General features: G+C 45.4%; 1 protein-coding gene across 1 annotated transcript in view; it reads left to right on the forward strand.

Moving 5' to 3' along the window:
• Positions 1–25,855, forward strand: part of LOC138527995 (indolethylamine N-methyltransferase-like) — a 141,862-nt gene that overhangs the window by 96,901 nt on the left and 19,106 nt on the right. Inside the window, exon 2 of the mRNA XM_069639419.1 lies at positions 16,857–17,064. Coding sequence (XP_069495520.1) covers positions 16,857–17,064 — 208 coding nt within the window. The remainder of the gene's footprint in view (positions 1–16,856; positions 17,065–25,855) is intronic.

Here is a 25,855-nt window from a genome sequence, read left to right on the forward strand (position 1 = left end):
TTTGGGAATTACAGTCATCTATTTTGCAGTAGATGGTGACAATTTCAAGTTTTTCAAACACACAAAAACACCACCAAAAGGCTATTTTCAGAGCCACCACTTACTCCCAGAGAAAAGTGCATTGGTTTTGCTAGGGCAGCACCCCAAAACTTTATATGTCCTTGAACTGTCCGTGGACTTCTAAAAATTGCACAGGGCCCTGCACTATTTATTTGCCACTTCTATTTTTAAACTGTGAAAGGCGGCTCTGAAAAGAGCTTTTTTCTATTTTTGTTCTTTTATTTTTTGGGTTTTTTTTACACACAACAAACACACTAAGAGAGGAGGGGAAAGGAGGGTAAGGAAGGGACACAAACCACAGGGATAAGAAAGGGCAGGTGGAGAGAGGAAGTTGTAGGGTGGGCCTTATTTAGGAAGTAGGCAGACCTTCTCATGCTGTGTGACCACAGTCTCGAAAGCACTCCAAAGCCTCTCCCCCCTGCATAGTACTGCGTCGCAGTACATATACAATATTGTGACCCTCGAAAGGTAAGGGTCAACAGCATCATGAATGGCCTGTGAGGCAGTTGGAGGGATGCACTCTCCCACAGGAGTGTCTCTTGTGGTGAGAGGAGCAGAAAGAGAGGATGTGGTAGAGGAACTCAACCTACTACGTTCATCACAAGGTACAACCTTGCGAATGGCCCTACCATGTAACAACGTTAGGTGTCGCTTCATGGATGTTGTACCAAAGGTGTACGAACCACGCCTCCCATGACTCAGCACCATTTTGCACTGGTTGCAGGTGACCTTGTTCGCATGTGATTTTGGTACATCACCATGAATGGTAAACAACCGCCACACCCAAGACTCCCGGCGAGTGCTGACGAGTGCCCCACCATGTAACAACGTTAGGTGTCGCTTCATGGATGTTGTACCAAAGGTGTACGAACCATGCCTCCCATGACTCAGCACCATTTTGCACTGGTTGCAGGTGACCTTGTTCGCATGTGATTTTGGTACGTCACCATGAATGGTAAACAACCGCCACACCCAAGACTCCCGGCGAGTGCTGACAGTAGGGGCTTCCACTACCTAATCCTCTTTATCCTCTTCATCCTCCTCCTGTACATCCTCATGCCTGTTCCCTTCTGCAGGCCCTTGGGGAGGTAGTGGTGGTCGAGGTTTTGGGGGTGGTGCTGAGGCCGATTTAGCACCAGCAAGAGCAGCAGCAGCCATGGATGCCATCAGGTTTGATGATATAATCTCAGCAAGAGCAGCAAAGGCAGCAAAAGTCAATCTGCTAAAGCCAGAAGCACAATGAGGATCAACTCTGGGGTGTGGCCTTTTATAGGGGTGTAAGGGTGCGCTTCGTGGACAGACCGAACACCCCAAAAGATTCAAAACGTTCCTTAAAGTATGTGGAAAGCCAGGGTCATTGTCTGGGACATGTGCAATGGTGAATTTCTACTGTAAAATACTTTGGATTGTCTGAAAAAGTACTTTTAAAATGTTCGGGGACCCGGACAGTGTCCGCAAATCAGGACACACGCTCAGCGTGGGTACGGTCATATGATGACATTGCGAACAGGTCCGCAAGGGACCGGGTGTCCGCAGGACACCAAATGCACAGGAATGGTCGCGTACATACGCGTGGGTGTTCTATGGACAGTGTTCGGGTCCTCAAACAAATTAAAAGTGTGACACAAGTGAGACGGACAGTTACGGACAGGCGCAATGTTCGTAGGACTTATGGGTGTGGTGCACATGTGCGTAGATGTTCTACAGGCTCTATGGACAGGTATAGTGTCCTTAGGACACCTCCATTTTGTTTAATTACAGACATCACAGATACCGTGCGTGTTCTAAGAACAGTTCCATTTTACTTGCAAACAGTACGGACTGGTATAGAGTCCTTAGGACACCTCCATTTTGTTCACTTACTGATATCCCGGACACCGGGTGTGTTCTAAGAACAGTTCCATCTTGCTTGTGAACGGTACGGACAGGTATAGTGTCCTTAGGATACCCCATTTCGGTTAATTAAAGACATCCCGGACACCCGTGCTGTCTGTGGACACCACAACTGCCTTTTTTTTTAAAAAAATAAGACACACAGGACTGAATTAAAACACCCATAATATTTTTTTTTAATTATATACAGATACAAAATTCATGAAAGAGAGGGGGAAGCAGAAACTGACACAAATATAGGGGAAATATGGGTTTGGAGAGGATGGACGGGAGGGGATGAAGGGATGGAAGTCTCATCAAAACGGTTTTCTTGATGTTGAGGGTTTGGGGAAAGTTGACTGGCACATGGAGAGGGGGAACAGGTGCATGTGGGACAATGATATTGATTTTTTTCTTTTATGTGGTCCTCCACAAAATGTTTCAAAAGATTAACACTTTCCATAAGCATGTCCATTTTTTGTTCCATGGGCTGCAGAATATTTTCTAATGTCTCTTGTGGTGTATTATTTTCAATGTTTGTATGGTCTGTTAAAAAAAATATATCTGTTAAGTGCACATAAAGTAATGATTATTAATTTGCTTATAAAGAGAAGTGTCTACCATTAGTATCACTGTCTTCAGACATTTCCTCACGTGGGAAATTTTATATTACTTTTAGTGTACCTAATACAGAAAGTTTAGAAATATATAAGAAAAATTAAGTTTACTTACTAGTTTCTGGTTAGTTGTGTTCTTACTGTTATCAGTGATGTCAACAATGACATTTGTGATGTCATCTTGGATGTCCTGGGTGTTAGTCTTACCAATGCACGGTGGTGGCGCGAGTTACGGATGCTTAGCTTACCATAACTGGCGAATTTCTGGGGTTTTTCGGTTTTACTTTGAACCATAACGTCCCTTTAACGAAGTGTTTTTACTGATAATATATATATATATGTATATATATATATATATATATATATATATATATTCAAGACAAAAGGAAAAGAAGATTCCACTTTTCCAACAAGGACGGCACTCAAAGCGTTCAGGATGTCAAAATAGTCTTCAAAATAAATCCACCATTCGCCAACAAGGTTACTTAGCCCATATCCAGTTTTATTAAGGGCATAACAGAGCTGACGCGTTTCGCAACGATCCCGTTGCTTGATCACATAAGAAATGAGTGATTTACACAGCGTTTAAATACAATCAGAGAAGAAAGTTTCAAACTCTATGGTTTTTACCCTCTGCAATTAGTCCCTTTTCTCTTTCAACTTTTTTCCAAATCTATATAGATTCTTTCCTGTGTTACTACAGGCAGCCATTTTGAAGTGTATTTCAAATCATTCTCGTTGTGTTGGATATAAATACCAAATAACAATTTTTTCAGTATTTTTTTCAGTAAGCCGGCAGTATTTGTAAATGGTGTTAACAAAAATATTGTGACGCTAGTGGTCAAAACAGGAAATACTGCGTAATCGGTAAAAATATATCTTGTTAACTCGCTTACTGGCAAACCAACTGCATTTCCCCATCTTAATAAGCAATAAAATGAATATACTGCTATTTCAAGTTCAATTAAAGATCTCCTTTTTCTTTAAACATATTGTCCCTAGATATAAGAGAACTGAGAGGAAACATGATGAATAAAAGTGCATAGTGCTGTAAACATTGGTTCTGAATGAAGTCAAAAATTTGTAAAGTGCATAGTGCCATCATAATTCCTCATATAAGGGCAATAGCTTAGTTATAAATAAACTCATTAATTTGTACAAGCAGAAAATATTCACAATAAAGTGCATAGTGCTGTAAACATCCATTGCCACTGTAAATCAGTGTGCAATGTAGGTTATAATAAAACCAGGATTAGGGCAAATACATGCCGGATTTTAGACGAAAAGGGAAGTATAGAGAGAGAAGGGATAAACAAAGAGAGAAGCTGTGCAGTTTTCACTAAAAAGATCAATACACATACAATAAGATTTATACAAATTACAAAATATTAGAAAAATGTTAAAAAATGTTAAAAAGAGCTCAGGTATCAAAAATGTTATTAAGCAAGATGTTGCCATTAGTAGTGAACTACAGAAAACTTGTCAGAGTTCAAATGGGAAGGGCGCCCTATGTCCCAAGGAAAGTATACAATTCTTCATCTAAGTTGTGTCCTCCTGGTTTTTTGGTTTGGAAGTCTAAAATGCAGCGTGTTTCCATCTGTCGCAGTGCTAGCTCCCGGTTACCACCACGTGGATTGGGTTTAATGTGGTGCACACCAAAAAATCTGAAACTGTCCAACTTGCTCTGATGTTGATCTCTAAAATGTACTGCCATAGGGTATGAGGCATCTACGTTCTTTATGGCACGCATATGCTGCAAGATCCTTAATTTCAGCTTGCCAATGGTGCTGCCTACATACCAAAGATTGCATGAGCATACTAAAACATATACCACAAATTCGGTGTTGCATGTGATTTTAGTTTTGATTTCAACATCATGTCCCAGTATTGGATGTATGTAACTGGTTTTATTGAGGGCAAATTGGCAGGCTTTACATTTGGTGCATTTCAGAAAACCAGTATTTTTCTTGCTTAGCCATGTAAGTTCAGCTTGCGTTGGATTTTTCTGTGTCATGAAGCTTGTTACTAATGTGTCTTTGATGGAGATTGACTTTCGGTAAGTTATATTGGCACGTTGCCCCATGAAAGGTGATAGAGCTTCATCGGTTTTCAGGACATGCCAATGTTTTTGTAGTATTTGCCTTATTGTTTTGGCGTGTGAGCCATAGGTGAGTATCAATCTTACATCATCAGTTTCAGATGGTTGTTCAGGAATTCGATTAGTGGAGAGCAATACTGCTCGATCTAAATTCCGAGCTTTGGTATAGGCTCTTTCAATAACAGCCTTAGGATACCTTTGTTTTCTAAAATTCCGGGCTGTAATTTTGCACTCTCTATCAAAGCAATCCAGTCTACTGCAATTGCGTCAAATTCTGATGAACTCACCATATGGTTACTCCATTTGAGCGGAGTCGGATGATTGCTTGTTGCAAATAGCAGCATGTCGAACTTGTAGGGTTACGGTGAAGTTCAGTGGTGATTTCTCTTTTGTCCGTTTTTACCACAACATCCAAGAAAATTAATGATTCTTGGCTGTGGGTCTCAGTGAATTTGAGATTTAAGTTGTTAACATTCAATATAGACACAAAATCTAACCAGTCTTGTTCTTCACCATTCCATAGGACAAACAAATCGTCAATATACCGTAACCAGAGGACAACTTGGTCTGTATATTTACTGTTGGCATCAGTCCAGACAATGAATTTTTCCCACCATCCCATGGTGAGGTTTGCATAAGATGGCGCAAAGCTTGTGCCCATTGCCGTACCTCGTAATTGGTTGTAGTAAACGTTGTCAAAAAGAAATACGTTGTTGGTCAAGCATAGAACTACCATTTCCATAACCATTTCTCCATGCTTCAAATAGTTTAGCGATCTGCTATCCAAAAAGTATTTACATGCTTTTTTACCGTTGTTATGTTGGATTGACGTATATAATGTAATGTATTAGTGCAACTTAACCATAACGTCCCTGTAACACAATTTTTTTTTACTGCATTTCATAGGTTTTTATTAGTGCAACGTCACCATAACATCCTTTTCAATAGATGAAGAACACTAGCATCTTAGGTCCTCAAAGTGGGAACCCCAGGTGGTAAAAAAAAGATGTTTCTTCCCAAACCTGTAGGAAGGAAAATCTTTTACCAAGATGGCCACCATGGAAAGGGAAGGTGGGGTGTATAAAGAGAACACAACAGGGCATGAGCGGGGGTTGGGGGGAACAGGAGAGAGACACAGGGCATGAGCGGGGGTTGGGGGGCAACAGCAGGGAGACAAGGGGCATGAGTGGGGTGTGGGGGGAAGACGAGGGAGACACGGGGCATGAGAGGGCGGTGGGGGGTAACAGGAGAGAACACGGGGCATGAGAGGGGAGTGGGGGTAACAGGAGAGAGACACGGGGCATGAGCGGGGGGTGGGGGGAAACAGCAGGGAGACACGGGCATGATCGGGGGTGGGGGGCAAGAGGAGAGAGACACGGGGCTTGAGAGGGGGTGGGGGGGCAACAGCAAGGAGACAAGGGGCATGAGTGGGGTGTGGGGGGAAGACGAGGGAGACACGGGGCATGAGAGGGTGGTGGGGGGTAACAGGAGAGAACACGGGGCATGAGAGGGGAGTGGGGGTAACAGGAGAGAGACACGGGGCATGAGCGGGGGGTGGGGGGAAACAGCAGGGAGACACGGGGCATGATCGGGGGTGGGGGACAAGAGGAGAGAGACACGGGGCTTGAGAGGGGGTGGGGGGTAACAGGAGAGAGACACGGGGCATGAGTAGGGGGTGGGGGGCAACAGCAGGGAGACACAGGGCATGAGCGGGGGGTGGGGTGCAACAGCAGGGAGACACTGGGCATGACCGGGGGTTGTTTCTGCTACTACTTGTGCTTTTTTGCTAACTTCACTTTCCCTGTATATACCCATATTGGTATGTGTTCTTGTGTCTTTGTGTTTTGTCTATAGTAATGCAATTATGTAATACATGGGTTTTATTAGCTACTTATTACATATTTCACAGCACACAAACATCTATTAAGAAAACAATTATCATTTCATTATTCAACATATTAACATTACGAATACTATACCTTTATCTTGTACGCTGCACACAATGCTATGTTTCTGCATGAGTAGCTTAGTATACTAGATAGAACCCCATAATAGAATGCTATTTATATCAATGCATCGTTCAATGCACTAATTAGGGTATGATATTTATTGCAATGACCCTTGACACTTTTTTCGCAACATTATAATAAGAATCCCTTGTACACATATTTCATGGAAAGTACATACACTTGTGATGTCATCAGTAATGTCATCAATGACATTTGTGATGTCATCTTTGATGTCGTGGGTGTTAGTCTTAGCAGAGACACTGGGCATGACCGGGGGTGGGGGGCAACAGGAGAGAGACACAGGGCATGAGAGAGGGGTGGGGGGTAACAGGAGAGAGACACAGGGCATGAGCGGGGGGTGGGGGGCAACACCTGGGAGACACACGGCATGACCGGGGGTGGGGGTAACAGGAGAGAGACACGGGGCATGAGCGGGGGCAACAGCAGGGAGACACGGGCATGACCGGAGGGTGGGGGCAACAGGAGAGAGACACGGGGCATGAGAGGGGGGTGGGGGGCAACAGCAGGGAGACACGGGGCATGAGCGGGGGCAACAGCAGGGAGACACGGGGCATGAGCGGGGGGTGGGGGGGAACAGGAGAGAGACACGGGTCATGACCGGGGGGTAGGGGGCAACAGCACGGAGACATGGGGCATGCCGGGGGGTAGGGGGCAACAGGAGAGAGACACGGGGCATGAGAGGGGGGTGGGGGTAACAGGAGAGAGACACGGGGCATGAGCGGGGGTGGGGGGCAACAGCAGGGAGAAACAGGGCATGAGTGGGGGGTGGGGGGTAACAGGAGAGAGACACGGGGCATGAGCGGGGGTGGGGGGCAACAGCAGGGAGACATGGGGCATGAGAGGGGGGTGGGGGGTAACAGGAGAGAGACACGGGGCATTAGAGGGGGGTGGGGGGTAACAGGAGAGAGACACGGGGCATGAGATGGGGTGGGGGGTAACAGGAGACAGACACGGGGCATAAGCGGGGGCAACAGCAGGGATACACGGGGCATGAGCGTGGGGTGGGGGGAAACAGCTGGGAGAAACGGGGCATGAGTGGGGGGTGGGGGGGCAACAGGAAAGACACACAGGGCATGAGCAGGGGGTGGGGGGAACAGGAGAGAGACACGGGCATGAGCGGGGGGTGGGGGCCCTGTCCTATGTCCCTGCATGGTGGCACATTCATGCAGTTAATGAAACTGACACTTCAACATCAAACATAATCACTGTTGACACCACTGTTGATTGTGTGACATGCACAGAGGCTTATATGAGTGACTATTATGGTTTCAGTGATTCTGGGGCTCTGTACATTATTTTTTTTTTTTTTTACCCCTTGTTCCATACAGCCTTGACCTCTTTCAGGAACTTTACTTGTGTTTGTCCGTCATTTAGGTCGATCATTTTACATGATGTGTCATACCGTAACACGGTATGATGTTCATTTTAGATGACATATGGGTCGGGTTGAGTGACACAGAGGTGAGTTACTTCAGGGTTTTGCATGTTGGTAGTGGTGTCATTGTGTTACTTGTCGTGGTAAGGGAGCAATGTCTTTTAATTTGTAAGGGATGCACACAATTTAGCACTTCCAAGGGCACATTCTCAGGTTGGTTTGGTGGGCACTCTTGATTGGCCCATTGTCATCATTGAATGGCACATGAAATGTGGCATGGTCGCGTGCAATCCGCAGAGGATGGGGTTTAGGTGAAAAATGTAGCCACAAGCTGGGTACGGGAAGCCTCTCCCCGTGCCCTTTGGCCATCAATTTGCAAGCGGCGTGTCTGTGGATGTGGGGGCACAATCATGTGCACTGGTACGCCACGCTGTGTTGCAACATTGTGAAGGACACTTTGGCCATTGCCTTAAATATCCACAAAAAACGGTGGAAAGAAATGCTTTCCAGGCCCTCACCAAGTGCCCCCCTCATCTGTGCCAGCGCCCCCCCAATGCCCAGACAGCCCATTCTCTTCCCCCCACAACACAAGTTGTTTCTGTGATGCAGTTTGCTTTGAGATGTTGGATATTGGACTTTGTGTTGCAAACTCAGTTCCTAGACCCCGTCCAACTCACACATTTCATTTGGTGCTCTATAACCACCCCCCACCCCTAGCCTGATGGCATTTGTATATTTTTCAACCTGCAAATGGCTTTTTTCCTACATTTAATTATCCCATAACCACAGCTATAACCTCAAAAATCTCTCACATTGAGAGAAAAACAAGATGGCAGCTGTTTCATTTGTAAAAACACCCAGTTTTGGGTAAATCCCCAAGATATAGCCATCTATGTTTGAGAAGGGGGCACCCCCTTCACCGTAAAATATATAAATAACTGCTGCACAGAAAAATCCTAAACCACAAACAGCATGCTTTCGAACACTTTATGGCCAAGTTGTTTCAGACCTGGTCCAAATCCGTCCAGCGGTTTGGGCTGGGTGCTTTGGCAAAAATGTATTTTGTTTGTCTACAGGGAAAATTAATGGGAAGTACGGCACAACTTTTAAATACCTTTTTTTACTTTTTTATTTTTTAACAAATCTTTAACAAATCAGGCCCGCTCAGTGTCTGCCTTGGCTGCTGTCGCTTGTCACATAGGTAGGGGGCAGAACCAGAATAGCGCTCATGGGGTCAATGTGCTGTGTGCGGCTGAGCCCCCCTCTCCCTACCGTAGCGTGGAAAGCACTTTGCTTGTGTTTTGTTTTTTCTTTTCAAAGGCTTTTTTTGTGAAGCGCTTTTTAGTGCTAATTCTGGTCGGATACGGAGATCCAGCTACATATCTGGTGCTGGATCCGGTGAAAGGTGGCGCATTGAGCAGCGCTGGGTATAGCTCGCCTTGGGATGGAGACGTATGTGCAGAAAACAAGGAGAAAAATATGACCGTTTCAGGTTGTAGTACAGACAGATGTTATTATAAGTAAACTGAGAAGATTATTGATGGAAAAGTGAACCCAGTGCCCACGAACAATATTTACCAATACGCAGTGCCTCGAACCCAGACTTTATGAATCTGTAGGATACAACGTTATGTTCCATGGGAAAAATCGGTTGATATATTAGTACTCTGTATAGCAGTGGTGTTTACGGGACATAGATGATTAATAGTTACACTGTGCTATAGCTAACAACCCAGAACAAGGCCAGTTTGCACGTTATTTAATTAGTTGTTATGCATGTAGCATTTTGGTAATTTTTAATTTTATTAATAATATTATGTAAACTTCAACTTACATCATTTTGGGAAATTCCATTGTGCTGGTCTGTCCATGAAGAATTGCTCTGAAGAACAGATTGCAGAACTGTAAGCTAACTTTTCGAAAGTCCACTCAAAATATAGTAAATGTTATCATTTTATTGTGGCTATTGGTCAACTTGTGTCCTTCGAACTGTTGCTTACTTGCGCTGAAGGCCAAATACTGTGCAGATTTTCTTGGTGTCCGTTTGCAGTCTGGGCCTTTTTGTATTTTATGTTCACATGTTGTCCTAGGAAAAGGGTTGATGTAGCTCAAAGTGTGTAATATGGGGTCACTTTGAAAATGATTTCCAGTGCCTCCATTGGTTCACAGTCTATCCCTGACACCAACCAATCTTTTAAGACACATATAGAGTATTGAGCATGTTTTTGACTCACTGAGAAACTGAAAACAACTATTCATATATTGAGCGAAAGAACTTTGTTAAAGGGACGTTATGGTTAAGTTGCACTAATAAAAACCTATGAAATATAGTGAAAAACTTTTTTAAAGGGGCGTTATGGTTAAGTTGCACTAATAAACACCTATGAAATTCAGTGAAAAAACTTTGTTAACTGGACGCTATCGTGAAGTTACGCTAATAAACGTTATGGTTAGAGTAAAACTGAAAAACCCCAGAAATTCGCCACCGTGCACTGCTAACACTAACACCCATGACATCAAAAATGGCATCACAAATGTCATTGATGACATCACTGATGACATCAAACGTCTGGCTCTCACTTTTTTTGTTACCAACATATCTAGGCCAGGTGGTTTTCTTCACTGACAGTCAGGAACTAAAAATTCACTCCTTTCCTTAGGCTTCACTCACATCATATGATACATATCGTTAGGCAGAATCACATGCAGTACCCTTTGGGAACACTACATGCAAAAAGGACTACAAGTGTAAGCACAATTTCACCTTTGGTACATGCCAGTACTACACAGTAAAGTGGTAGCGATGGCTGAGCAGCCAGACTTCGAGTTTAAGTGAGCAGTAGAACAAGTTACACAAAGGACCAATAAATACAGTGATTCAAACAAACACTTACTCATGGTTTCTTGGTAAAAGATTATACATTTATTTACACAGTTCGTTTGAAAACCTTACACAGATATACAACCGCTATGTAAATGAACAAGTTTAGCTCCACTGAAGTGGGAGCAAAATGGCACTTCAGATACTTAATAAAGGGGTACAAAGACAAGGTTATAAGAATCAACAGCACAAATGAATTCATAGGCAGGGGAACAGGTTTCAGTATACTACAACCAGCAATTCATCTCATAAGCCTGGGCCAAAGTCAATGGTTCAGAGTCTTTGTATTGGATAGCACAGTTCTGGTAGTAACGGTTAAGTCTTTGCCACCGAGTTTAGAAGAATTTGGCTAGGCGAAATGTTTGACGAATGTTTAGGGAAGGACAAGCCTTCGAAGTTGAGCAAAGTTCCACAAACTTTCTCAATGGCCGAAAAGATTTCCAGACCGCATTTGCACAGTACCTTGTTAGTGAAGAAAAGCTGTAGCTGAGGCAGTTGTTCCTGGCAGTTCGAGCAGATCTTGCTGTTCCTGACCTTCAGTCGTGGGGACAAGAAGGAGGATGCTGGGAGGTTCCTACACTGCCCAGGGATGAGGCCAAAAGCTTAGCAAGATGTCATTTTAAGGTGTGAGTGCCTTAAAGACCACAAGCTGGTTTCCTTCCAACTGGCTATCGGGTTTTCAACAGCACTCTGATGAAAATTCGAACTTATGGGGACGGTGTCCAGGTGTTTTACGAGTTGGTTGTTCCCACCAAACTCAAGGGAGGAAGTTAACCTTGAAGGGCTTCTCTGTCGATTGGAGTTTCAGGCAATTTGGACCTCCAGCAGGGCTTCACCGGTCGTCCAGGAGTTGCAGCAGTCCTCTTCCTTCAGCTCGTCTTCGGTTCTTTCGTTCCAGTGGTTGACTCTGCTTTCCAAGTCCCAGAGACCTGCTTTTAAACAGTTTCCCCCCATTCATTCCAGCCTGGCTGTCACTCACACAGCAGGGTGGCTGTCCGCCGGCCAATCACACCAGAGTGCATTCAGGTCTCCTACGAGACTAAGCACAGGGAGTTTCGGGCACCTCCCTGACATCCTGTCCACCCCAGACACTCAGGCGCCAGAGAATGCTTCAGTAATGAAGCCCGCCAAAGGCCAACGAACAAAGGGATCAAACCTGATTTGGCGCGCAGAGACAAACACAAGAAGGACCTTTCCTAAAAGAAATATCAAAAAACGATGACCAGAGTCTGTTTTTACAGATAGGTCTTGGGCGCCATATTGAAAAACATGGCTGACCCGATTTTTAGCTACCGTTGTTAGCAGTCAGGAAAAACCACGATAGTTGATCTAAACCACTGCCACAAGCCATTTAAAGTAGGAAAGGGTAACATGTTACTGTTACATGAGTGTTTTGACTCAGGGGAAGCTAGGCTACCCCTCCAGCACTCTATAGGAAGATAGTGTGTGTAGGGTCAGTAAATTTAAAAAGACTAGTAAAGCCAATTTAACTTTACATGCCCTGGGAGACGGCAGTAAATCCCAGAGAAGGTATTTAAAACTTGGGAAGTCTGAAAGAGATCCCTGTGCCACTGCACTGAAGGTACTGTGTGACACACAGAAAAAGATGAAGCCTATGGAGTTGGTTTTAAAACCCCATAACAAAAGAACACAAAAGTAAAATACACACAAAATACATGGAACAGTGGGAAAAAAAGGCTCACACTCTTCCCAGATAAAGAAATAAAATCCTAGAAATCCAGCAAAGTTGCTGGAGTCTCAAAAAGTAAGGGAAATTAGCACATTTTGAGAATTCTCCCTAATACATATACATAGGGGAAGAAGGTAGCCTAAAACACAGCAATCTTTCGTGTGCATGACGTTATGTTATGAACACTTTCTGCTAATACTGCTCCTTTTTTGCTTACTTTACTTGCCCTGTATATACTCATATTTGCAGGCATTGTGGTCTCTTTATGTCTTATGTGTAGTAGTACAATTATGTAGTAAGTATGGCATTAATAGCTACTTATTACATGTTTCACAATACGCAAAACTCTGACACAAAAGCATTTATCATTTTATTGTCCAATATGGCAAGCTTATGAAAAGTGCACCTCTATGGTGCATGCTGCACACAATGCCTACGTTTCTACATGAATAGGTTCCCATACTGGAAAGAACTCTGTAACACAATGGTGTTTATAGCAATGCATTGCTTAAAGAACTATGTATCTCATGATATTTCTCTCAATGACCTCCGTCAACATTATAATGAATCCCTTGTAGAAGCTTTTCATGAAAAGTAAATGCACATGTGATGTCATCAGCGATGCCATCAATGACTTTTGTGATGTCATCTTTGATGTCATGGGTGTTAGTCTTAGCAATGCACGGTAGTGGTGTGAGTTATGGTTGCTTAGCTTACCATAACTGGTGAATTTCTGGGGGTTTTCAGTTTTACTTGTAACCATAACGTCCCTTTAGCAAAGTTTGCTCCCTGAATTTGATAGGTTTTTATTAGCACAACTTCAACATAAAGTCCCTTGAACAACATTTTTTCACTAAATATATATATTCATACAATGGAAACTAAATGACACATATTTATCAATTATTAATCTTGTTATGTTGATTTTAGGTTGACCACATAATTGAATCTTTAAAGGTTATACTGATAAAGCAATGTTGAATGATTGCCAGGATGATATAGTATTGCTTTTGCATATTCTTCTTAATGTGGTTCAGTTGCTTTTATTTTATGTTAACCATTGCCTCCATTTTGTTCTTCCCTATTCCCCATCTCTGTCTGTTTGTGTGTGTCTGTTTGTGTGTGATGTTGTGTCTTATGATTTCATTTCACATCCTGGTATGTCCTGTACTCAAGGAGCAGAAATGTTACTTAGATTACATTTTTCAACCCTGTAATGTGTGGTGTATATACATGGATGTTTGTAATTGTTATCTTATGTATCTAAAAACCACAGTTCAGCACTTGCATCGACGTCTACCTGGTTATTCCTTTGCCAGGCCCTTCTAGGCAACAACTTTTTGCCATACGGGTATACTTGCCTGCCTATCTACTTCTTCACCAAAAAGAACAGAAAAGTGTGTCAGTGGTAACTTCTAACTTAGAATAAGAACAACTTCATTAGACTTCTTTAGCATCAAACTTTAAACAAGTTACGGGGAAACAAGGAACCACATTAATGCTCTTCAAGACTCTGTGGCAACTATGCTCCTCTCCCTCTGGATAACCTTCTCCAGAAGGGCAGCCTGTTTCCAACCTTTCCTTCCCCTCTGCACCAACAATAACATGACCAAAAGATAATCTCACTTTTCATCTGTCTTGGCTTTGACAATGCAGTTTTCTATAACCTGGTGATCTGTGTGTCATAGCACATAAGCAGTAACTCCTAACACCAATAAGCCTCTCAGTATTCCACTCTTGCCTTGAGCACTGTTTGTTATGTTGGGATGGCTGGTTCTTAATACACTCTTAGCTTGGGTATAGCTTGTAAGCTTTTGGATCGTCTACAGCTTCCCCATTCGGTTTTTGGGCTTTCTACAATCTTGTGTGCTTCTTTACACAGTCACTGTTTCGTGTTGTACAGTTCGGTATTCAGAAATACTCACACACAAGTGAAGCTGCCTGCCATGAACATGTGGACAGCATTGGAGCACTTTGGAGTCAATGACAAGCTGTGAACTTAGTGGGTTAGTCGCTTGATTACGCTCTGCTCAGTGGTCGCAGGTCTTGGGTACTTGTGAATCCTTGAGGTTAGGTGGACAGCCTCCTCTGGTCCTCCTTCACTCACGCCACTGAGGAATGGAGCTTCTTCTGGTCTGGAGACAGCCAGGTGCAACCCAGCCATCTAGAACCTCCAAGGAGGACACACTTCCCTCGCTACTACTGCTTCTCTCTGAACAAACTCTGCGCAACAAATTTTAATCCAACAATCGTCTCTTTCTTATGCTTCCCGCTGTGTGACCTCTGCAACAGGGAGAGTTCAAGGCAAAGGTTCTCTCAGGACCCGCCACCACCTCAGGTGTTTCAGTGGTACCGGCATCTTCTCTTGCCTCAGGCCTCACTCTCAGCTGCAACCACGCTGCTTCTTCCTCTTCCGCTACCCTACTCCTTCTTTTGATGCCTGCACCTGAGGGGGCTTTTTAAGCTTCTCAGTTCCCTTCAGGTGTAGGTCATCTACACTAATTAGGAGAGCGCTCCCACAGTAGTGTTCCTCTGCATCCTTCTTCCTCATCCCAGTACTGAGGGAATTATGGGACATGAAGTCCATGGCAACAAAGTTAGTTTTTCTAACTCCTTCTTCTTTCCAACACGCCATTAAAAGACTAGGGTTTCGGGGAAAGTTAAACAGGGAAGTTTCCCCCTCTTCCTTATCTGTTTCCCCCCCATTACTCCTTCCAGAGAACACTACCCCCAGAGTCGGAAACAGGAAGCACCTGCCTTCGCCCGGCCACATGGGGATGGTCTGTGGTTGAGGCTTTGAGGGTCAATATTACTGATTAAGCCCAGCTTGCTGATGCATATTAGGACAGGTAGGATATCCTAGGTCACACCTGTAGCCCTACAAGTGGTCCGGGCTTCAGAGCCCAGCTGACAGTGTTGTGGACCTCCCACTGTAACAAAGATTGGAAATCCTAGGCACATCATCAGCAACCTTAGTGAGCTGCCAATGAAAGGGAGTGAGGGAATTATGGGTGAGTGGGGTTGAGTCCCATAAACAACAAATACCATAATAACATTGATACTACACCTTAGCACAAGTCTCCTTTTTTTCAAAAATGGGTCTACATAGTGTTGAGCTAAAGGACCATATTGATTATTAACAGCAATATATTTCTGGCCTCACTAGTATATTGGCCAGTAGCTCATCACAACATGGAGGAGGAACTGAGTACATTGTCGAAAGCTTCTCAGCATGACATTGTGCCTGCCATTGCAGAACATTATTGTGGATGCAGATCAAAAGGCTAATCCAGGTCATAGGAGGCTTCATTACCTTGGCAAATGCCTCTGCTTTTACTATGACTTTTGGGGTGGGACCAAGCCTGATTTTCAGAACAATGCTCTGAGGGTTGCCCAGAGCAATGTGAGAGGTTAAGCTTAATTCTAAACCTTTCAGCCATCACCTATTTTGTTTTGCTTTCCTATGACTCTAACCAGCTGCTTCAATCCCTGTATCCATCTGCAAAGACATCCTTCTCTATCATGAGGGTCATCGTCCAACTGCTGGCAAGAAGGTGTGCTGTCTCATAAGACCCTCTGATTCCTACAAGAAGAGAGACTCTGGACATAGTTTAGAGGCATCAAGCTGTATACCTCAAAGAATAATCATATCAAATGTAATATGCAAGAAACTTGATATAGATATATTGTGTTAATGTCAGCATTTGTAGACAAATGGCAAGCAATCAAGTGGCTGTTGCTCATCACATGTTAACCTTTTTATTACCACCCACTCCATCCCTGAGGCCAGGGAGTAATGGGTGAATATTGTTTAATGAATCTCCCAATCAAAATCACATTTTTGGGCACACCAAGGGTTAATGCATGCAGTGATCAAATCACAATTATGGTATAGGTAATTTTTAGTTCCTCATTTTCAAATGTTTGATAGAGCCTTCGACAGAAGTGACCATGCCATTACATTTATAGAAATACAGGGGATAGACCACACTATTCACCTTTACACAGGAACATAGAATTCAATGTGTTTTTCTAATTCGTTCACACATGTCATATACATAAAATCAACCAGTAATGTAAATCATTTCCCAAATGTGTGGGCTATATACATACTGCTTCATTTTCTTTTTAAATGTTGACTTTGAATGTGATCCACATGTATTTATTGGTCTATTTGTGAAAATAGAATACATACCAACCTTAGCACATTCTCTGTTGTTCCCTTTAAATCAGGTGATGTGAAGGGAGACACCTTAATTTATTACGGCGGATGCCACGCTCTAGGTTACCTTTTCCCGGCATGTGGATTCTTCAAAGAAATCATTTTGGCTGCATTCCTTGAGACCAGTCTTCAGGCGGCTAGAAAATGGATTGATAAGGAACCTGGAGCATTTAACTGGAGTCTGGCTGCAAAGATTGTCTGTGAACTGGAAGGAAACGGGTAAGAATGGGATAACTGGGCGGTGGGCAAAGCCTCAAGCATGGCCTTTCCATTTCAAGCTAATGTGACTTTGCATTGGATTTGAATAAAGGTTTGAGCTATTTAGTCATGATGGAATGAACATCTACAGTATGACTAAATGAGCAAGGAATGACAGAAGCCATTGCCAAACCAGAAGGCGGTGCATAAAGGACTTAAGCTTTCCGGGGCAGCTCTAAGAAATCTGTGGGATGCACTTGGCTGGAAAGCACAGACAGACTGTGCCAGATATAGTAGAGTGGAGAATGGAAAGGGCTGTGTCAGGGTGTGAGTCAGCCAAGTTGGCAGGGTGGTTGAGAAAGTGGTGCTGATAGCCTCAACTGACACACACTTCATGGGTCGGATAACTGAGAAGGTAGGTGGCAGTGCTGGAGTAGGCTTGGCCTGAGGGGTCGAGAGGGTGAAATGGGCGAAAAGGAGAATGTGATCACTCCAGGAAAGATGAGTTGTGAAAGGGATCTGAAGAGGGAAAATCGAGATGAAACTCCTGCCCCTTTACCCCAGGCACATCAACAGAAAGAACAGCACAAAGAATAATGAGCGCACTCATCATTTTGCACCAGGCCCCAGTGCGCCCATGGGTGACAAATATGTTGAAAGATACCCACTTCACCAACACTGCAACCTACATGCCTCAAATGCAGCAGTACCACCATGCAGAATTTACAGAACACAATAATTCCCGTTTAAACGCTTTAAGATGCTCACATGAATTAACCTAACAGCACTATAACTCATCAATTCATGCATTATCAAATGGCACAGTGTAAAGCCATGCTTCAGGAAAATTACAGCCAAGTACACTTGTCTCACTGAACACCAGCCGCAGTGGGGATTTGTGCTAGCCTCGCAAACCCAGGAGCAGCTCAAGGCCTTGCAATAAGATAAGATTCTTTTCTTTGAACGACAGTGAATTCTGGCAGACAAGCATTTTTAATTCTTCATAAATATGAGTAATTCAGAGCAGAACACCCAGGGCCCAGTGGTTTTTCTCTGGGAACGAAAGACATTTTTGCAAGATCCAGACATAACTTGAAACATAATTGAAACAAGAATGGCTCAGCTCTGGCCAATGAACCCTGAGGGCCAAGGGGTGAAAAGCCTGCTCAGCTAAAACTAATGAGAACAAATTCACAATGCAACAATTTTAGAATTAGGTAATGGGGAGGAGCACCCAAGCCAGCCCTCTGACACGAAGGTCTAAAGGTCCAATAATCAGGCTTCCTATAAGGGCACTATAGGTCACCTACCACTTAGCAGCCAATCCCAGGATGAGATAGGTTTCTGGAAGCTCATCCAATTTTGAGATGTCAGCCTGCAGTGTGTTACAAAGCTGGCTTGCAAGCCAGGCTCTTGGAGACGGTGCCTGGATATTCGCTGTGCACGAAGCCCTGTGTGTTTTTTGCTGCCCAGAAATAAAACATTTTGGAATATTCTGCTACTTTCTTGGACTCTGCTGCATTTCCTTCTTGGGCAAAATGGGAGGTGTTGGGGCATCCCATACCCCAGGACCCCCAGAAGCCCTGCTGGGGGTCCAACCTCTTCCCAACAGATCAAAAGGGATCAGAACATCCAGAGTGTGCCCTCCAGAGTGAGTCAAGCCAGAGGGGAGAATAGAGAGTGAGAGAGTCGCAGAGATCACGAAAGAGACCAGTTGGAGGACAGGAGCATCCAGGTGGATGTTGAAGTCACCAAGAAGGAGGAGTTGAGAGGTTGAGACCAGGAGGGAACAGCTGGGGTAGGCGACGGAGTGGTGGAGGGGAGAGACAATGCTCACTTGTTTACTATGTTCACTTACTATACGCATATTCATTGGTGCCAGCTTTTGATTTTCGCTATGGGGGCAAATGAAACTGGAAATTTGTTATTCATGTAGCAGGTCATTTTTTTCCTTTTACGTGCTGCTTAAATATGGTTAGGTGGGGTCGTGTAAGGTATCGCAACAGTCAGAAGAGACCGGATATAAAACAAGGGGCTTGTAGCATGCAGCTTAAACAAAGTGTGTGATCCTTTGCAAATAATGGAATCTCACTGCGCATTCCCGAACACATTGTGAGTTCTCAAAACCTGCAATCTTTTATACATAACAATACCACTGTAAAGACAGGTCAAAATCAGTTTGTGAATAATGAGAATCTTTGAGTGATGGGTTGCAAGGCAGAAGGCCAAAGGCCATGACTAGTGGTGTGGTAGTGTTTTAAAATATACAGTGCTAATGTACAGGGAACGGCCATCGGCCGTGTCCACTGGCCATGTGCGGAAACAATCAATGGAATACAAAACCCACGAAATTCAAGGAAAAAACTTTAGTGACAGGGATGTTAAGGTGAGAACTCAACACAGCAAAACCCCTGAAATTCAAATAAAGCCACCTTAACTTCGAACCCCCTGTTATGCAGCCTACGACCACAATGACGACATCACAGATGACATCACTGATGACATCCCTGGTGACATCACTAATTGCATCATCTAAGGCACCATCCATGACATCACAGATAGCATCAATGGTGTCATCACCGGTGACATGTATGGTATCAATGATTATTTAACAAATGGTATCAGACATAAGATCACGCTAGATATTGACCCATATTTAGACTACCCTTACATTTCTACATATGTGATATGTGATATGTGATATGTGATAAAGCCCGCAAAGGCCGATGTTGACACCATCAGGCCTTTAAAACCGGCCTACTGAACCCTCTGTGGCAAAGCCTGTGAAGGCCAAGGGCGCAGTGTTGAGCGCTGCAAGTCCGCAGGTTACACTGCCAGACCGACTCTTGCCATGACTACGCCACGCTATCACATGCCAAAACGTTGATGCCATCAGGATTTTACACCTGACCTACAGAACACTCTCTGGCAAAGCCCGCAAAGGCCAAGGGTGCAGTGTTGAGTGACACATGTCTCTAGATTACACTGCCTAATCGAGGCTCGCTAGTATTATTCCACGAATCATATGCCATGACGTTGATGCCATCAGGCCTTTAAAACTGGCCTACTGAACCCTCTGTGGGAAAGCCTGCAAATGCCAAGGGATGCGGTGTTGAGCGCTGCAGGTCCGCAGGTTATGCTGCCCGATCGGCGTTCACTACGACACATTATACACCACAGTGTTGAAGCCATCAGGCCTTTAAAACTTGCTTACCTAACCCTCTGTGGTAAAGCCCGTGAAGTCCAAGGGCGCAGTGTTGAGCGCTGCAGGTGTTTGGCGACAAAGGGGTGCAGCGCAGAGTGCGAGTACACAACACAGTCGTCAACCATAGAGCAAGTAGGCCACACATTTGTTGACCGTCATTGACTGAAAGGTAAGGAAGGTGTGGGTAGGAGGTGCAGCCACTTCTGCTCCCTACTAAACTAACCAGCCTTTGCACGTACTTCCCTTAATCCTGCTGACATGACTTACTCTGTCTTCCGCAACCTTAGGCTCACCCCTAGCGGTTGGCTGTACTTTTTGTTTATGTGCATCTCCTGTTCTTCTACTGTGTTACTGTTGCTCTGTGATTCTGCACCCCACTAGGCTTCTCTCCCACTACTAGGTCCCCTTCTACTTTATTAAGTTGATCTGTGAACCTGTGCCCCACTAGGCTTCTCTCTCGCTTCTTGGTGCCCCTTACTGCCTTACTGTTGATATGTGTTTCTGTTGGTCTAGGTCCCCTCTAGTGTGTTACTGTTGATCTGTGAATCTGTGTCCGATTGGCTCTCTCCATCCCCTAGGTCCTTGTCACCTGTGGTTACTGTTGTACTGTTGTGTGCCACCTGTCTTTTCCCTGGTAGGACCCCTAGTGTGACCCCTCCCATCACCCCACCTCTCTGTTGTGCTTCCTGTGTTTCGGCGTGGGGCTGTGCATATCTCCTTTCTCTTCTCACTCCTTCTCCTAATCTCCTCGCACCCTCTATGGTACTTTCTGCTTTTACCAGCTTCTCTAACTGCTACTCTATCTCCTTCCTCTCCTTCCCACAGAAGCTCACGTCTCCAGAGCGCTGGGTCTCTCTAGGCTTGACAATTGCAACAGCCTCTTTCTAAATCTGCCTGCTTCTACTCTCCACCCTCTGCAACACATCCAGAACAGGACTGCAAGACTTGTCCTTTGCCTCAAGCCCAAGGATCGTATCTCTCCAGGACTGAAATCTCTGCACTGGCTCCCAATGGCTGCGAGGATTAAGTTTAAAACCCTCTGCATTGTCCACAAGGACTTCTGGGACACGGGGCCTCAATACCTTCAACTCTCTCTTCCTAAATATCTTCCTTTTTCGTGCTCTTGGCTCAGCCGCCTCCAACTCCCTCAGGGTCAGTCGCTTCCCCAAGCAACGAGTTGATGGTAGATCTCTTTCCTCAGCTGGGGCCTCCCTCTGGAACAGCCTCCCTGCCTCCCTTAAACTTGAGGAGAACCATCTTCGGTTACGGAAGCACCTAAAAACCGTCCTCTTTGCTTCTGCTTTCTCTCCCCCTCTCCCCTGCTGAAGTCCTGGCTGATACCGAGACTGCACTAGTTACCTGGCCACCCACCAAGCCCTGCCTTTTGCACACCTGCACTGCCTCCCTGGCAACCCCTGCACCTGGGGACTGTTTTTATGTATCCCTACAGTCCTCCCTCCAGCACTTATGTCTGCACTCACCCTGCGCTTGCCACCAGCTGGCCATTCTTTATAATATCTTGGTATTTATTATCCCATGTACTGCACTTTCCCCTCACCAACCCCCGCACTTTCCTTTTTCCCCTTCCCCTGCACTTGCACTATCTGAATGACACCTGGCCTAGTAAGATTGTTGTCTGTCTTCCCTCTGTTCCCCCCTCACTTGCCTCATCGCGCCTTGAAACACTTGTGCATAGGCACGTTATAAATGCCATATCATATCATATCATATCCTATCCCTCTCACTAAGTCTGGAAGGAAGAAGTTCAAGAGGGACATCATGGTATCCAACCCAGGCCTCCCTATCACTGATACCTGCATTAATGCTTCCTCCAGACAGACTCTCCCCAACATCCTCTTTGTCTTCCCTTCACCAGACCTATTGACCCCCCATATGGTCTCAGCTGTCTCTCCTATCTCTTCCTCTTCCGTGAATGGTGGCACACGGTGGGAGGCCCTCTTGGCCTCCTTCCACTCCTCCAAGGTCATCATTCATGTCTATCTGAATGGCAACGTCTTGGTCTAGGGCCCTCAGTCCAATCTCCGCCTGTTTGATAGGTGTCTCCTACATCTTATCATCTTCCTTCCTTTTCCTACTACTCCTAATAGCACCTCTCGGGCACCGCTGCCACCCATTGCTTCCTCCTCTGCCTGCTCTCAGGCCCCTTATCCACTTCCATTGGGTGCACCTCAAGCCTGTACCAACCCCAGAAGTCCTTTAAATGTGGCAACCTCCTCCACATCACTACTCTCTACTTGTGCTCTGTTATCAAACACTCCTATTACATCTGTCACCTCCTGAAAGAACTTTACCTGGATGTCCTCATTGAGACATGGTTCACTGCCAGCTCTGTCATGAGCTTTGGCACTGTCCTCACTGATTGCTAGAAGATCCTCTCTGAGCCCAGAACCAACCAACTCAGAGGTGGAGTAGCTCTGACATTTCCTGAGTGGCTACCAGCTTCTGTCATTCCTATGCAGGCCTACTTTGAATGTTTGGTCTTCAGGCTCTCCATCTCTCCTGGCATCTCTCTGACTGTGGCCACTATCTACATGCCACCTGGGCAGATTGCCATCTTCTTCGCAGAGTGGACTGATCTCTCCCCTTCACTCCTTGCTTCTACCTCTCAACTTCTCCTCCTTGGAGTCCTCAACATCCACCTGGATGCTTCTAACCCGGCTTCTGGTCTTTTCCTCAACCTCTGCGACATGCTCTCTATCTCTATTCTGCCCTCTGGTTCGACTCACTCTGCCTCTCTTGGACTGACCACTTTCTTCTTGCCTCTCACCTGAAACCCTCTATCCCTCAGACAAATCCCACCCCAGCACTGCCAACTACCTTTGCGGTCATTCAGCCCATGAAGCGTGTGTCAGTGGATCCCTTTGCCCCTACCTTCTCTGCTCCTCCTACTCTTCCAGCTGACTCACACTCTGACACATCCCCCTCTAATCTGCATATTTCTATCTCCAATAGTCTGGACATCATTGGCCCTGTCATGAGAATCCAGTGGAAGCCTACATCCAAGTGCAACTCTTGGTGTGACTCTAACCTAGTCGTCTTGAAACGCAAGTTCAGGGTGGTTGAGTGGAAGTGGGGGGCCTCAGGCACATCCTCTGACAAACTAGCCTGCTGCCTGCTCCAATGGCAATATCCTCCAATTCTGTCCAAGAAGAGAGCCAACATTCAAGCCTACATCTCTGTGGCCAAACTATTTAAAATCTGCAAGGAACTGGCCAATCCTGCTGCAGTCTTTACCTCTCCTGTTGCCTCCCAGGCCCTCTGTATGGCTCTGGCCTCTCACTTCACCACTAAAACTCAGGACATATTGTCCTCTATCTCCTCTTCCTCTTCCTTTCTCGGCCCCCCTTTGGCCATCTCGCCCCCTCCTCCTCCTTTCTCCTTGTTCTCTCTAACTACACCTGACAAGGTTTCTAGACAAGTCTGATCGATGAAAGTGTCATCCAAACAGGTGCTCCCCTGCTCCTTCCAGAACCATCAAGGACCATATTGACACCCTCGCTCCAGCCTTGGCTAATTTCTGTAATCACTCTTTTGCCACTGGAACCTTCCCTCTCTCCTCATGCATTCCCTTGTGCAACCCCTTCTCAAGAAGCCTTCTGCTTCTGGCAAACTATCACCCGATCTCTACCACCCCTTTCCTGGGCAAACTCCTGGAAAAGCTGGCCATCTCTCAGCTTACTCTCCACACTGAGTCTTTTGGTTGTCTCCATGACCAACAGTCTGGCTTCAGAGCTGCCAGAGGCACGGAAAATGCTCCACTGAACACCCTTGATAATCTGCTCTCCAACCTTGACTACAGCATTCTTTCTGCCCTCATCCTCCTTGATCTGTCCTCTGCTTTTAACATGGTCAACCACACCTTCCTGATCAATCGACTCTGTGAGAACCTGTGCATCACTGATCAGGCCCTGGAGTGGTTGACGTCCTTCCTCTTGGACTGCCCCTCCCAGGATCAACTTGGGTCCCTTCTTTCTGCCACCTCTCTCTCCATCTGTGGCATTCCCTGGGGCTCTATCCTCTTATCCTGGCTTTTCAACCTCTACCTGGCCCCTTTGGCCCACTTGATCTCTACCTTCTCCTCTTACTTTCAGTCTTATGCTCCCCTCAGACTTCTCTCCTCTCTTGCTCATTCCTGACTGTCTTTCCATGACTCAGGATTGGTGTGCCACCAATGATCTCTGCCTTAAAGGCAGTAAGACGGAGATCCTTCTCATTGGGACCCCTACTCCCGTTTTCCCGCTCTCACATTGGCTGCCCTCCTTGGGCCCTCTTCCTTCACCTTCATGTGAGGCTAATGACCTTGGTGTCATCTCTGACTCCACTCTCTCTTTATCTCCTCACATCTCAGACGTTGCCAAGAATTCCCACTACCAGCTGCACCTCCTCAAAGGTACTGTTCCCTTTCTCACCTTCCCCTAGATGCTCACTGTCTCCAGAGCCCTGGTTCTCTCTAGGCTGGTCTACTGCAACAACCTCCTCCTCAATCTGCCTTCCTCTGCTCTATGTAACTAATCCAGAACAGGACTGCGAGATTTATCATTGGCCTGAAGCCCAGGGACTGTATCTCTCCGGTCCTGAAATCTCTCCACTGGTTCCCAGTGGCTGCAATGATCAAGTTCAACACCCTTTGTATTGTCCACTCCACAAGGCCTTCTGAGGCCGAGGCCCACACTACATCCAATGCTCTCCCCCAAAATACCTTCCTTCTCAAGCCCTTTGCTCAGCTACCTCCAACTCTCTAAGGGTCAGACTCTACTCGTCACGGGAGGATAGCTCAGGGGCAACATGCTCGCCTTTGAAGCAAGACCACGTGGAGCAACACAGGTTCAATCCCCATTCCAGCTCTTACAAACCTCTGGATATTAAGCGTGTTACAATTACTCCAGGCAGAGAGTGGGAGTAGATATCTCTCCTCTGCAGGTGCCTCCACCTGGAATGGGCTGCCTGGCCCTCTCAAACTTGAGCTGGACCACCTGAATTTCCAGAAGCAGCTAAAAACGTTCCTCTTCTCCTCTGCTTTGTCTTTCTCCTTCCCCTGCTGACCATCCTGACCACATGTCTGCTGCACCGACTGGTTGTTTGCAACCCTCAGAGTCTCCCTGGGTACCAAGCTCTTTACTGATCAGTCACCCCCTGCACTGCCTCCAGGCCTACCATGCACTTAGGGGCTGTAACTGTAACCTCTACAGTCCCTGACTCCTTGCACTTACCCAGAGCTGCACTACCCTGGCCGCACTTACTCAGAGCAATGCTGCCAAATTTCACATTCCCTCTCCCTGGCACTCCCCCACCTCATTTTCCCCTTGCACTTCTCGTTCTCGCACTTGCATGATCTGAATGACACAAGGCCTAGTAAAATTGTTTGTCTTGTCCTCCCTCTGTCTCCCCTCACTTGTCTTGTCATGCCTAGAAAACCTTGTGTACAGGCACAATATAAATGGCTTATTACATCACCTACCTTTTAGTGTTTCTAATGAATGCTTATATGACTACTTGAGTTTTATGGATTTTCTTAGTTTATATTTTCTCTTGCATGTGGGTCGATAGACGTTCATCCCAACAAGAGTGCACGGGAAGCGTTGTGAC

The sequence above is a fragment of the Ambystoma mexicanum genome, chromosome 7q (genome assembly GCF_040938575.1).
Source record: "Ambystoma mexicanum isolate Mex_15411 chromosome 7q, UKY_AmexF1_1, whole genome shotgun sequence".
In the NCBI taxonomy this organism is placed as follows: Eukaryota; Metazoa; Chordata; class Amphibia; order Caudata; family Ambystomatidae; genus Ambystoma; species Ambystoma mexicanum.